This window comes from Giraffa tippelskirchi, chromosome X, assembly GCF_054371585.1.
Source record: "Giraffa tippelskirchi isolate mGirTip1 chromosome X, T2T-mGirTip1v1.2.pri, whole genome shotgun sequence".
NCBI lineage: Eukaryota > Metazoa > Chordata > Mammalia > Artiodactyla > Giraffidae > Giraffa > Giraffa tippelskirchi.
The window spans coordinates 2511706-2524103 of NC_137289.1; the positions used below are offsets into that span (position 1 = coordinate 2511706).

General features: G+C 53.3%; 1 protein-coding gene and 1 long non-coding RNA gene across 3 annotated transcripts; both read right to left on the reverse strand.

Annotated features, from left to right (window-relative positions):
- Nucleotides 1-2583: 2583 nt before the first annotated feature.
- LOC145536572 (uncharacterized) lies at nt 2584-4290 on the reverse strand. 2 transcript variants are annotated; one of them, XM_081566071.1, is made up of 3 exons: nt 3762-4290; nt 3310-3401; nt 2584-3107 (listed from the first exon to the last, which is right to left on the reverse strand). In XM_081566071.1, exons 1-2 carry the CDS (start codon nt 4057-4059, stop codon nt 3328-3330), a joined length of 372 nt encoding a protein of 123 aa, XP_081422197.1. In that variant the 5' UTR covers nt 4060-4290; the 3' UTR covers nt 2584-3107; nt 3310-3327. The 2 variants fall into 2 exon arrangements, with proteins under 2 accessions (XP_081422197.1, XP_081422196.1); XM_081566070.1 differs by having other exon boundaries at nt 3310-3435.
- Nucleotides 4291-6670: 2380 nt separating this feature from the next.
- Nucleotides 6671-10546, reverse strand: LOC145536573 (uncharacterized). The gene is made up of 5 exons (XR_014075903.1): nt 10294-10546; nt 9838-10014; nt 7651-9510; nt 7192-7320; nt 6671-7012 (listed from the first exon to the last, which is right to left on the reverse strand). It is a non-coding gene; the product is annotated as an uncharacterized LOC145536573 (long non-coding RNA).
- Between the last annotated feature and the right edge of the window lie 1852 nt (nt 10547-12398).

A 12398-nucleotide genomic window follows, 5' to 3' on the forward strand; every position in this document is an offset into this window, starting at 1 on the left:
TTACACATTCTGAGGGATATTAGACAGCTCTTGCAAGTACTGCGGATGGCCCAGGCTTTGCTGTATCCACCATATGGCCCACTTCTGGGTCAATTCTGGGTGCCCTGTCTGGAAAGGGATGGTCCTTCTCCTTATGCCCTTCCACCAGCTGCCCCTTGCAGTGTCCCTCTCCTCCTTTGACTTGTCTCTTTTTCAACCATGATATGAGTTGATGAGCAAGCAGCTAATCGCTTAACAAGAAAAGAGGCCTGTTTCTACCTTGAAGTAATAAATAAGGGCCAAGTCTTCAGACCGCATTAGTTACGTAAGAAAGAAAAGTATGATCCTTCAATTCACGAAGGGTCCAGCCTTGCTATTGCAAGTGAAAAATGAGTGGAACGAAAACGACCAAAATTGCCACTTTAGTTTTTAAGCCAAAGGGAGAGCTTCTGGGTCTGGGTAACTACCAGATACAGAGGTAGTTTCTGTCTTCAGGCATGGCTGGGCCCAGCATTTTGTCCCGGAGATTTGCCTTCTTGCTCCAACTCCCCCTCTGTCCTTTGCCAGCCTGCCTCCCCTAGAGAATCAAAGTGTCACTGGTTGGATGATATCACCACAGCAGGAGGAATGTGGTCCTCCAATGGCCAGGCCTGAGCCACATGCCCACCCGTGGAATCAAATGTGAAGTCAGCTCTATCACAGTCACAATGGCCTAGAGAAAAGGAAAGGGGCAGTTTTCCAGAGTGACAGCGTACCGGTGCCAAGAGAAGGAAAAGGGACACTGAATTACAAAACCCATCCATGTCCTCGACAGCGGTATAGACTTTGCATCAAATTCATAATCAATTTCCAGTGTTTAAAGGAACGAGACTGGGAACGAATATTTCTTAATCTAACAGTGTGTCCACGCTCAGTCACTCAGTCGTGTCCGACTCTTTGCGACCCCATGGACTGTAGCCCAGCAGGCTCCTCTGTCCATGGGATTTTCCAGGCACGAAGACTGGAGTGGGTTGCCGTTTTCTTCTCCAATTTTATACAGCTCTTAAATATACAATAATATACAATTATAACATACAATATTATACAGCTCTTAAAAAGTACTGCGGATGGCACAGGCTTTGCTGTATCCACCATATGGGCCACTTCTGGGTCAATTCTGGGTGCCCTGTCTGGAAAGGGATGGTCCTTCTCCTTGTAATATAAAGTGCCAATCAACTGTCCAGGTGGATTTTACTACCACTTAAGGGTTCTTGTTTGGCTTCCCAGGTGGTCCAGTGGTCAAGATTCTGCCTGCCAATCCAGGGCACATGGGTTCAGTCCCTGGGCCAGGAATAGCCCACATGCCTGGGGCAGCTAAGCTCGTGTGCCGCAACAACTGAGCGCACCACTGTCTAAAGTCTGTGCTCCTCGACAAGGGAAACCTCTGCAATGAGAAGCCTGAGCACAGCAGTTAGAGAGTAGCCTCTGCTGGCTGCAAGTACAGAAAACCTACACACAGTTAACAAGACGCAGCACAGCCAAAAAAAAAAAGAAAAAAAAATTCATAAATAAAATTTTTAAAAAGAGTCCCTGTTTCCAGCTATAGCCTTCTCGGCCATTGAAGATTTCAGTTAATTAAGTTCCTCCTACACCGAGATCCGCTCTGGTCCTACAGAGTCAATCTTAATAAGTAAGATCCAAAAAGGATCAAACTGTTTCCAAGCAACTTAACAGGATTCCAGAATACAGCTCAAGAAAAGTTTAGGCATAGAAAAATATTAAGCATGCAAGGGAAATTTGATACTGCTTGGCATCCAATCTAAAATTACCAGGAGGCAAAGAAGCAGGAAAATCAAATCCGTTATAACAGAGATCAGCGTGGTGGTGTTCAGTTGCTCAGTCGTGTCTATTTTCAACTCCATGAACTGCGGCAGGCCAGGCTTCCCTGTCCTTCACCATCTCCCAGAACTTGCTCAAACTCACGTCTGGTGTCGTGATGCCATCCAACCATCTCATCTTCTGTCATTCCCTTCTCCTCCTGCCTTCAATATTTCCCAGCATCAGAGTCTTTGCCAGTGAGTTGGATCTTCATATCAGGTGGCCAAAGTGATGGCAGATCTCATTTTAACAGAAATCAGTTAAAATCCATTAATTGGAAAGGAAGAAATAAATGTGCATGTATGTGCCTACAAAACGCTTGTCTAAGAGGGAGTTCCATGGGATCTACAAAAGAGCTATTACAAGTAATCCGTGACTTTAGCAAGGTTTCACGATACAAGGTTACTCTTGAGAGTGCCTTGAACTGCAAGGAGATCAAACTAATCAATCCTAAAGGAAATCAGTCCTGAATATTCATTGGAAGGACGGGTGCTGAAGCCGGAGCGACAACACTTCGGTCAGCAGAAGCCAAAAGCTGACTCACTGGAAAAGACTGTGATGCTGGGAAAGATTTAAGGCAAAAAGAGAAGGGGAGCACAGAAGGTGAGATGGTTAGATAGCACCACCGACTCAAAGGACATGAATTTGAGCCAATTCCAGGAGACAGCGGGGACACAGAGCCTGGTGTGCTACAGTCCATGGGATCGCAAAGACTCACCTGGACACAAAAGACTCAACAACAACAACAACATTCTGGTGTTTTATATATAAATGTAACTGTAAAACTGACAAAATATTCCAAAATCAATACCGAATGGCAGTACACAACTTTCTTATTCTCCCACTTCTTACATTGTCTTCCATTATGTTGTACTCCTTGAATACCTGGATCTCAGAACCTCTCCTCCAACTAAAAGACAAATGCAGTATTAGGAAGCGAACCCTCTAAAAATAAAGTCAGAGGCAGCACAGTAGCTCAGTTTTACTTTCTGCAGTTAACAATCACCAAACAAACGATGTGGACCCTGAGCCCCCAAGCAGCAGCACAGGCACAAGATGAAGCCCCATCAAAGTAATTCAGAAAGCAATGCCCTGGGGAAGGACACTTGAGGCTAGGGCACATAGGCTAGGTTTAAGCCCCTCTTCTCTGCTGAGGCTTAGCAGGAGGAGGGGGCACAAAGTGCTGCAAGGACTGCATCACCACGGAAAGCTGCCCCACACAGAAGTCGATGGACCTGCGGAGCAGGCCAGGGTCTTCAGCAGTCAATCGGCTAAAAGGGAGGGAAAATGAAATTCAAGCTCCTGCCAAGGAGGAGGAAGAGAAGCATGTCCTCCCTCTGTCCCCGCACACCGACAGAGCCCGGAGCACCACACTTCTCCTCTAGGCTTAACCCTCCATTATGGCTCCTCCTGGGCCGAGACTGGCCACCGTCCTCCACTCCCTCCCCAGCCCCGGCCCCCTTTAGAACTTACAGAACCAACATGCAGCCGTTAACATTGAGCTCCCTCCGAATCGGCCCTGGCAGTTGAGTACGTGGAGTCAGGAGGTGGCGGGCGATGTCCGCCTGTGCGTGCGATGCGAAAAGCACATTGAGGCTGCTGGTGGAGATATGGTTAAGGCACCATCCACATGACTCACGTGGCTTGCACGTCAGGCTCCCTGCTCGTGGAGACTCGCCTTCTCCCACAAGGCCGCCGCCAGATACCCTGGCTATCACTGCCCGACCCTCTGGATCCCTTCAGGTTTCTTTCCGTCACCACCATCCCCTGGCAGCCAGACCACCCCTGACCCATACCCTCCAGCCCCGCAGAGTACCCTCCTCCCACGCTTTAGGCCCCGCCACCTGCAACCCCCCAAACTACCCCTAGCGCACACCCCGACCCCTGCGGCCGCCCAGCCCACCGGGGCTCCCAGCATAGGATACCACTGGAGGGCTCGGTTAATCGGAACTCTGGCTCCGGGTGCAGCGTCTCCACCCGGCCCTGGCGCCTGCGGTGCCCCCGCGATCTGTGGCATGGCACCGGCTGCACCACCCGACTCTCCTGCAGCGCTGGGGCCTCTGGGATTAGCCTGGTCACCAGAGCCGCCAGGGACTCCTCGACTGACGGCGTCACCAGGGACAGCTGGGTCGCCAGGGCAATCGTGGCCACCAGCACCACCCTGCACGCCTTGGCCACCACCTGCCGTGCCCGCTGCAGAGGCCACGGCGACTGCGTCTTCATCGGCTGCCCTTGTGGCTCCTCCACCGTGTGCCTCGGACTCCATCTTGAACCCTCTCCCCCACCTCCGCGGCGGGAAAGACTGAACAGTCCCTACAAATACCAGTCCCGGAGTGAGACCTGCAACTCAGCAGAGCGCCCGCGCAAACCCACCCTGGTCCTGCCTCACGATTGGTTCCCACCGACAACGGGTGCCCTGCTGAAGCTTCGCGCATTCACGCACCACGTAGCCCCAACGCGCATGCGCAGACCCATACCCACGAGGTCTGGGCTCTCTTAAGTCAGCCCTGCCTCCGGCCGGGAAACCTGGTAAACGGTTCAGCCGTGAGGCCTCTAGGCGGCGCTCCACCCTTCGGTGTGGGGGCAGCGCCTCAGTGCGCGATGCTCAAACAGACGCTGCCGCCCTCCTCAAGGCGCGTGACTGTTTCCACGCCAAGCCTGCAAACCCCAAGTGAGCCCTGGTCCCTGTGCACCTTCAAGTCTGTGCTGCTGACAGCTTGGCGTCGCTCACAGGTGACCATCCTGCTGAGCGCAGGTCCTTTTCCTTGACTCCCAGAAGGGAGTTGGGCACCCCTGGGTCAGCGCTCGTCTGTCTCTCTGGTGTCTCGCACATAGCTCACATGTCTGTATGTGTGTCTGTGTGCATGATCGCATGAGCGGGTGCATGCCCATGGGCGTGTGTATGGGTGTGCTTGTAAGAGAGAGCGTGTGCACAGATTTATGCACATAGGCGTGTGAATGTGCTTATCTGTGTGTGTGCCCGAGAGAGTGCCCTTACACAGGTGCGTGCCCATCAGGTGTGTGCGTGGGTGTGTTTCAGAGAGAGAGCATATGCACAGATTCATGACATAAGCATGTGAGTGTGTCTGTGTGTGGAGGTGCTTGTGCGTGGGCATGTATGTGTGGTCACGAGAGAGCGTGTGGTCAGGGGCGTGCACATGGGTGTGTGTGTGTGTGTGTGTGTGCTTCAAAGAGGCCACGGTTGGGATGCATTCACGTGGGCATATGTCTCTGTGTGCGTGCTTTCAAGGTGCCTTCACATGGGAGTGGGGTGACCCGGCCCTGGAGGCATGATACGAGGGATGCGGAGCATACTGTGCCCGCCCACCTGGGGAGGGAAGCGGGGTGGGGGGGGGACTGCTGTCAGACTCACTGGGGATGGCGTGGGGCTGGGCCGCCTGGGGCTCCAGGCACACAGACTGCAGGGACTCCAGGCTGGGGACTTACATCAGGACCCCCAGAAGCACCGGTGGGACCGGCTGGACTCAAGGGCCGAGGGAAGGGCAATACCCCCTAGGACACCCCCAGTCTCTTGCCCTCTCCTGCTGGCACAACTCTCATGGCTTTCCCTTCCCCAAGAACAATGTCTTGAGGCTATCCAGAGGGCCGGAGGTACCGGGGGACCTCAACTGGAATGTGACCCTGTGTCTACTGGCCTGCTGGTCCACTTCTGTGTCTAGAAGGGGGTCAAGTCAACAGGCAAGGTACAGCCGGGGGAGACCACGGGGCTGGGGCAGCACTGCCTGGGCGTGGGGTTCATCTGCCAGGGACCACTGGTGCCACGGGAGGTGACTGCATCAGGGGTTGTACTTCAATCCGGTCCCTGAGCCCCACCCCCTGGCCGGAGAGTCCTCGGCCCCCCCAGCAGACTTCCCTCACCCCCACTGGAAGGGAAGAGCCACCAGCAGTGGCTGACCCTTTCCTGTGTGGGGGGCATCCCTGTCCCACCTTTCCACCCTCCCAGTTTCTGTTGATTCTGGCTCCCAGTCAGTTTTAGGGTGTGCAAAGACCTGGTCTACTGCCTATGTGTGTCCCCTGCTCTGTGGCCAAGAGGACACCAGCGGGGAGCCTGGACATGTCAATGTATGGCAGTAACCGCTGTAATATTGTAAAGTAATTAGCCTCCAATTAAAAAGATAAATTAATTTTTTAAAAAAGCAAGAGAGAAGTAAACAGTTAGGTCAGCATTTCTAATTGTTGGAATATAGTAATACTTTAAGGAAATAACCGTTAATGGAAAGATTTATAAATTCCACTAATTCATTAACCATAGTAATGAAAAACGTGGAAACAACTTACATGTTCCATAATGAGATTATTATTGTTGCTGTTGTTTTTATTTAAAGACCCAATTTTACTTTTTTGGCCACGCCACACGACATGTGGGATCGTAGTTCTGCTGCCAGGGACTGAACCTGCAGCCCTTACACTGGAAGTGCATAGTCTTATCCACCGGACTGCCTGGGAAGTCCCAATAATTACATTATCATGCATCTTATATCTATTCAATAACACATTTCTGAAGAGATTTTAGAAAGTGGAAAAGCTAGTATACTAAATGAAAAAAAATTCAGGAAAAAAATTAAAGCTAAACTTGATAACTTCTACATCACATGCTGTTATGTATTTAATGTGCAAGTACACCTAGAAAATATTCTTAAACGTTGACAGTATTTAGTGCTGAACATAGGGCTCGATTTTCATTTTCTGAAATTGTTTTCAATTCCCTTGTAATTGGAATTCAAACATCTGAATTTCAGTACCTTCCCTCTAACACGAGAACAAAGATAAAAAATGTTTTTAAAATCCAGAAGCGCATTAGCTGAAAAGAAACTGGGGCACAAAAAGTGACTCAGCTTTATTTTCTGCTGTAACAAACACTGAAGCACCCCACTCCTCAAGCAGCAGGGCAACAAAGCAAGTGAACCAACAGAGACCAAAGGCCAGTAAAGGCAAAAACTTAGACTCAAATAACAAAGTGGCGATGCCTCTTAGTTTGAATTCCCTATGCCCCGCCGAGCAGGGGACACAAGGTTAGGCCTCAGCCCCTTTCCTCAGCGAGGTGGGAGCCCAAGGCTCCGAATGTTCCGAATCACCAGGGAAAGCTGATCGAGGAATGGGTTCATGGAAAGTCGGATGAAAGCCAGGTCTTCACAGGTCTTCAGCAGTCCATGTACTAAAAGCAGGGAAAAGAAAATCAGGTTAAAGGGAAGATTGCTCCTGTAGGTCCAGGGTACCAACCCCCCTGCTTATACCAAGCCCCTCAGTGTCTCCATCATAGCACGCTTAAGAGGGAGCTCAGACCACAGCACCTGCCACCCCCCACTTCCCAAGGCAAACTCGTCTGGAACTGACACAAGCAGGTCACTGCCATTCACTGCAAATTCCCTCAGAACCAATCCTTGGTGGCGCTGGGCATCTGGGAGCAGAGATCTGCGAGCCATGTCTGCCTCCAGGGGTGACTGGAAAGGCACTCTGAGTGTGCTGGGAGAGACACGGTTAAGGCACCACCCATTACAGAATTTGCTGATTATCTCGGGCTTCCTCGCACCTCAGAGGCCTGCTTTTACCCCAGGATGCCCATCCTCCTGACCACAACCTGAGACCACCCTGAGCTGCCTCCCTAACCCTTCTGTCCATCTTCCCCACCCTCCAGGCTCCTCAGGCCTTGACAACCTCCTTTGCTGCCAGGCTGCCCAGTCCTGCTGCCCCGGATCGCCCCCGTACTCCCTTCTATCCCTTCCTCAGGCTGCCGGCATGTTTCCCTCCACCACACCACTGACCCCGCCCAGAAAGGCTCCCTGAAAAGGATACAGCACCGCCTCTCCACGTCTAGGCCTTACAGCCAAGGGTGCTACATCTCCAGCGGGTCCTAGGCCACCTGGTGCCCGCTCACCCCGGGGACGAGCTCCAGCGTCTTCCATCACCGCTCTTCCTCTGCCAGGCCCACCCCCGCCTTCTGGGGCCCGGGGACGATCCTCACCTTCAGCGCTGCCTGAACCACTCTGGCAAGGAGGTGCTCTGGAGCTATGCTGGTCATCTCGGCCCTCTGCGCCACCGGCACCACCACCCGACGCCTGCATGGCTGCTGTGCGTCTCCCTCAGACGCCAAATAAGGGGCGGAGAGACTGGGCCGCTCACGAAGTCCCTCCCCTTCTGCGCAAGGACGCCAAAAGTGCGCCTGCGCACACAGCCCAGCCACCCACGGGCTGCTATGGAGACCGTGTGAGGCTGGAGGGACTCGGCTCTGTCACAACGCCACGCTCCTTTCAGGTGCCCCCGATGCGCCTGCGCACACGGGCCCCTCCAGTGCCGGCTCAGATGGCGTGGAATGGAGCCCGCCAAGTGTGCACAGAGATGCCACTGAGACACAAATGCCGACTTTCCCGTCTCATGGCCTAAAGCTAGTTCCACAATGCGACTTTCGTTTCTCCAACGTATGCCACAGAAGGGTCTCACTGGACTAAGGTGGGAGTCGAGGGCAAGGGGCCAAGCCACACCACCCACCCTGGTCCCCTTTTTGCCCAGTCCACATCATAGCTGTGTTCTTTGACCGTAGTGATAGCTAGCACTTCCTATGGTCCAAGCGTTTTTTCAAGTGCTTTCATGTGTTCGTCCATCACGTCCGTTTTCAGACAGTATTGCCATGGCACAGGCCTCCCTTGTGGTTCAGCTGCTAAAGAATCTGCCTGCAGTGTGGGAGACCTGGGTTTGATCTCTGGGTTGGGAAGATCCCCTGGAGAAGGGAAAGGCTACCCACTCCAGTATTCAGGCCTGGAAAATTCCGTGGACTGTATAGTCCATGGGGTCGCAAAGAGTCAGACATGACTGAGCGACTTTCACTTCACTTCACTTCATAAAATGAGAAAATACTCCAAAATTAATACTGAATGGCAGTAAACTACTGTCTTATTCTCCGGCTTCTTACATTGTCTTCACTTATGTTGTACTCCTTGAATATCTGCATCTCAGAACTTCCCCTCCAACCAGAAGACAAATAGAGTATTAAGAAGTGCAGAAGCTAAAACTAGTCAGAGAGGGCACAGTAGCTCAGTTTCATTTTCTGCAGTTAACAATCACCAAACAAAGTATGGTGGACCCCGAACCCCCCAGCAGCAGCACAGGCACAAGATGAAGCAGAAATCAATGCCCTCGGGAAGGACACTTGAGGCTAGGGCACATGCGCTAGATTTAACCCTGACTTTCGTGCAGAGGCTTAGTAGAAAGGGCGGGGGGGGGCGCATAGTGCCGCATGGTCCGCATCACCAGGGAAATCTGCAGACAGAGGGTGATGGACGTCTGGAGCAGGGCATGGTCTTCAGCACTCAATTGGCTAAAATAAGGAGGGAAGATGAAATTCAAGCTCCCGACAAGAAGGAGGAAGTGGAGCATGTCCTTCCTCTGTCCCCGCACACTGACAAGCCCAGAGCACCACATTTCTCCTTTAGGCTTAACCCTCCATTATGGCTCCTCCCGGGCCAAGACGGGCCCTGGCCACTGCCCACCACCCCCTCCCCAGCCTGGGCCCCTGCCCCCTTTAGAACTGACAGAACCAACAAGCAGCCATTAACATTGAGCTCCTTCTGAACTGGCGCTCACAGCGGAGTACTTTGAGACAGGAAGTTGCGGGCGATTTTTGCCTGAGCGAGCGATGCAAAAGGTACGGTGAGAATGCTGGTGGAGATGTGGTTAAGGCACCATCCACATTTCTCATTTTGCCTGTACGTCAAGCTCCCTGCTCACGGAGACCCGCCTTCTCCCACAAGGTCGCCGCTGGACACTTTGGATATCACTGCCCCGACCCTCTGGATCCCTTCAGGTTGCTTTTCCTCACCACCGTGCCCTGGCAGCCAGACCACCCCTGACCCATACCCTTCAGCCCCCCAGAGTATCCTCCTCCTACACTTTAGGCCCCGCCGCCTGCAACCACCCAAACCACCCCTAGCCCACACCCGGAACCCCATGGCCGCCCGGCCCACTGGGGCTCCTGGAATAGGATACAACTGAACTGGTCAGTTACTCAGAACTCTGGCTCTGGGTGCAGTGTCTCTTCCCAACTGTGGTGTCTGAGGTAACCCCAGGATCTGCAGAATGTCACCAACTGCACCACCTGACTCTCCTGCAGCGCTGGGGCCTCTGGGATCACTCAGGTCGCCGGGGTCGCCAGGGACTGTAGGACTGACAGTGTCACCAGGGCCAGCTGGGTCACCAGGGCCATCGCGGCCACCAGCATCACCCAGCACACCTCGGCTGACACGTGCCGTGCCCGCTACAAAGGCCATGGCACCTGCATCTTCATCGGCTGCCCTCGTGGCTCCTCCACCATGTGCCTCGGACTCCATCTTGAACCCCTCTCCCCCTCACTCCGCGTTGGGAAAGACTGAACCCTCCCTATAGAACTGATCCCCGTAGTGCGACATGCAACTCAGCATCGGCAGAGCGCCTGCACAAACACACCCTGGTCCTGCCTCCCGATAGGTTCCCACCAACAGTTGGCTCCCACAGTGGCTGCAGGCTCTCCGGCAATAGGCGCTCCCTGCAGAAGCTTCAAGCGTTCACCCGATGTGTCACCCCAATGAGCCTGCACAGACACACCCACGTGGTCTGGGCCGTCTAAGTCAGCCCTGCCTCAGGCCTGGAAACCTGGTAAACGGCTTAGCCAGGAAGCCGCTGGGTAGCACTCCACCCTTTATTGTGTCCGCAGCTCCTCAGTGCGCATGCTCAAACAGACCCCACCCCACTCCTCAGGGCACGTGCCTGTTTCCCGTCCAAGCCTGCAAACCCCAGTGAGTCCTGGTCCCTGTGCACCTCCAAGACTGCAGTGCTACCAACCTGGCCACGCTCACAGGTGACCATCCTGCTGAGCGCAGGTCCTTGTTATTGACTTCCGGAAGGGAGTCGGGCACCCCTGGGTCAGGGCCGGTCTATCCCTCTGGTGTCCCACACGTAGGTCACGTCAGTGCAAATGTATCTGTGTGCGTGAGTGCATGGGCAGGTGCATGCCCATGGGCGTGTGCATGGGTGTGTTTCTGAGAGAGAGCACGTGCACAGGTTCACACGCATAGGCGTGTGCGTGTGTCTGTTTTTGCAGGTGTCTGCACGTGGGCATGTATGTGGGCAGGAGAGCATGTGGTCAGGTGCATGCACGCGGGCGTGTGAGTGTGCATGTGTGTGTGAAAGAGCACGGGTCAGATTAATGCACATGGGTGTCTCCGTGTGTGTGTGCTTGCACAGGTGCCTTCACATGGGAGTGGGGCGACCCGGCTCTGGAGTCCTGAGACTAGGGGTGTAGAGGGGGCTGTGCCTGCCCGCCTGGGGAGGGAAGCGGGGACTTCTGTGGGACTCACTGGGGACGGCGTGGGGCTGGGCCGCCTGGGGGTCCGGGCACACAGACTGCAGGGACTCCAGGCTGGGGACTTACACCTGGCATCCCAGAAGCACCGGTGGTACTGGCTGGATTAAAGGGCTGCAGGAAGGGCAGTGTTCCCCAAGACACCCCCAGTCTCTTGGCCCTCTGCTGACACAACTCTCATGGGCTTTCCCTCCCCAGGAACCAAGTCTTGGGGCTCGAGGTGCCAGGGGCCCTCAACCGGGAGGTGACCCTGTGTCTGCTGACCTTCTGGGCGCTGGTCTACTTCTGTGTCTGGGAGGGGGTATAGTCAACAAGCAAGGTACAGCCGGGGGTGATGGCGGGGCTGGGGCAGCACTGCCTGGGCGTGGGGTGCATATGCCAGGGAACCGCTGGTGCCACAGGAGGTGACTGGATCCGGGCCACTGCCCGAGGAGGAGGCAGATACTTCAATCCGGGCCCCTTGATCTCCACCCCCTGGCCGGATAGGCCTCTGGGCAGCCCGCCAAATCCCAGGCCAGCAGCCTTCCCCCACCCCCAGTGGAAGGATTCGATTTTCCTGCATTATCATGTTAGCTGTAGGAGTTTTGTAGATGACCTTGATCGGATTAAGAAAGTCTGTTTGTAGTCCTAGTTTTCCGACAGTTTTTATCATAGCGGTGGTTGAACGCTGTCAAATGCTTTTTCGGCATCTTGAGAAATGATCGTATGGCTTTTCTCCTGTTTTGTACTTAATATGATGGATAACACTGGTTGATGGGTTTTTTAATGCATAACCAATCTTTCATTCTTGGGATAGATCTCGTTTGGTCATAAGGCTGTATATGTCGCCGGATTAAATTTGATAACATTTCATATTTTGTGCTTAGCTTAATGAAGGATATTAGCCTGCGGTTCTCTTTTCTTGCAATATCATCATATGGCTTTGGTGTTTTGTAAGACTGGCCTCGGAAAATGATTTGAGAAGTGTTTCCCCTCCTCTGCTTTCTGAAAGAATTTGTATAGGATTGGTGATATTTCTCCTTTAAATATTTCATAGCGTTCCCTAGTTAAGTCACGTGGGCCTGGAGTTTTCTGTTCCGTATCTTTGATCGATTTAGGGATATTTAGGTTTCCCACTTCCTTCTTGAGTTAGTTTTGGGAATTTGTGTCATTCAAGGAATTTGTTATTTTCATCTACATTGGCAAACGTATTCGCAGACATTGTTCCTAA

What these genes read in the sequence shown, in the direction of transcription:
- LOC145536572 (XM_081566070.1), bottom strand. Translation starts at nt 4,102, where the DNA reads ATGGAGTCCGAGGCACACGGTGGAGGAGCCACAAGGGCAGCCGATGAA. An exon ending in ATTAACCGAGCCCTCCAGTG is followed by an intron (nt 3,436 to 3,761) that starts GTATCCTATGCT and finishes TATCTCCACCAG; the next exon opens with CAGCCTCAATGTGCTTTTCG. An exon ending in AACGGCTGCATGTTGGTTCT is followed by an intron (nt 3,108 to 3,309) that starts GTAAGTTCTAAA and finishes CCTCCCTTTTAG; the next exon opens with CCGATTGACTGCTGAAGACC.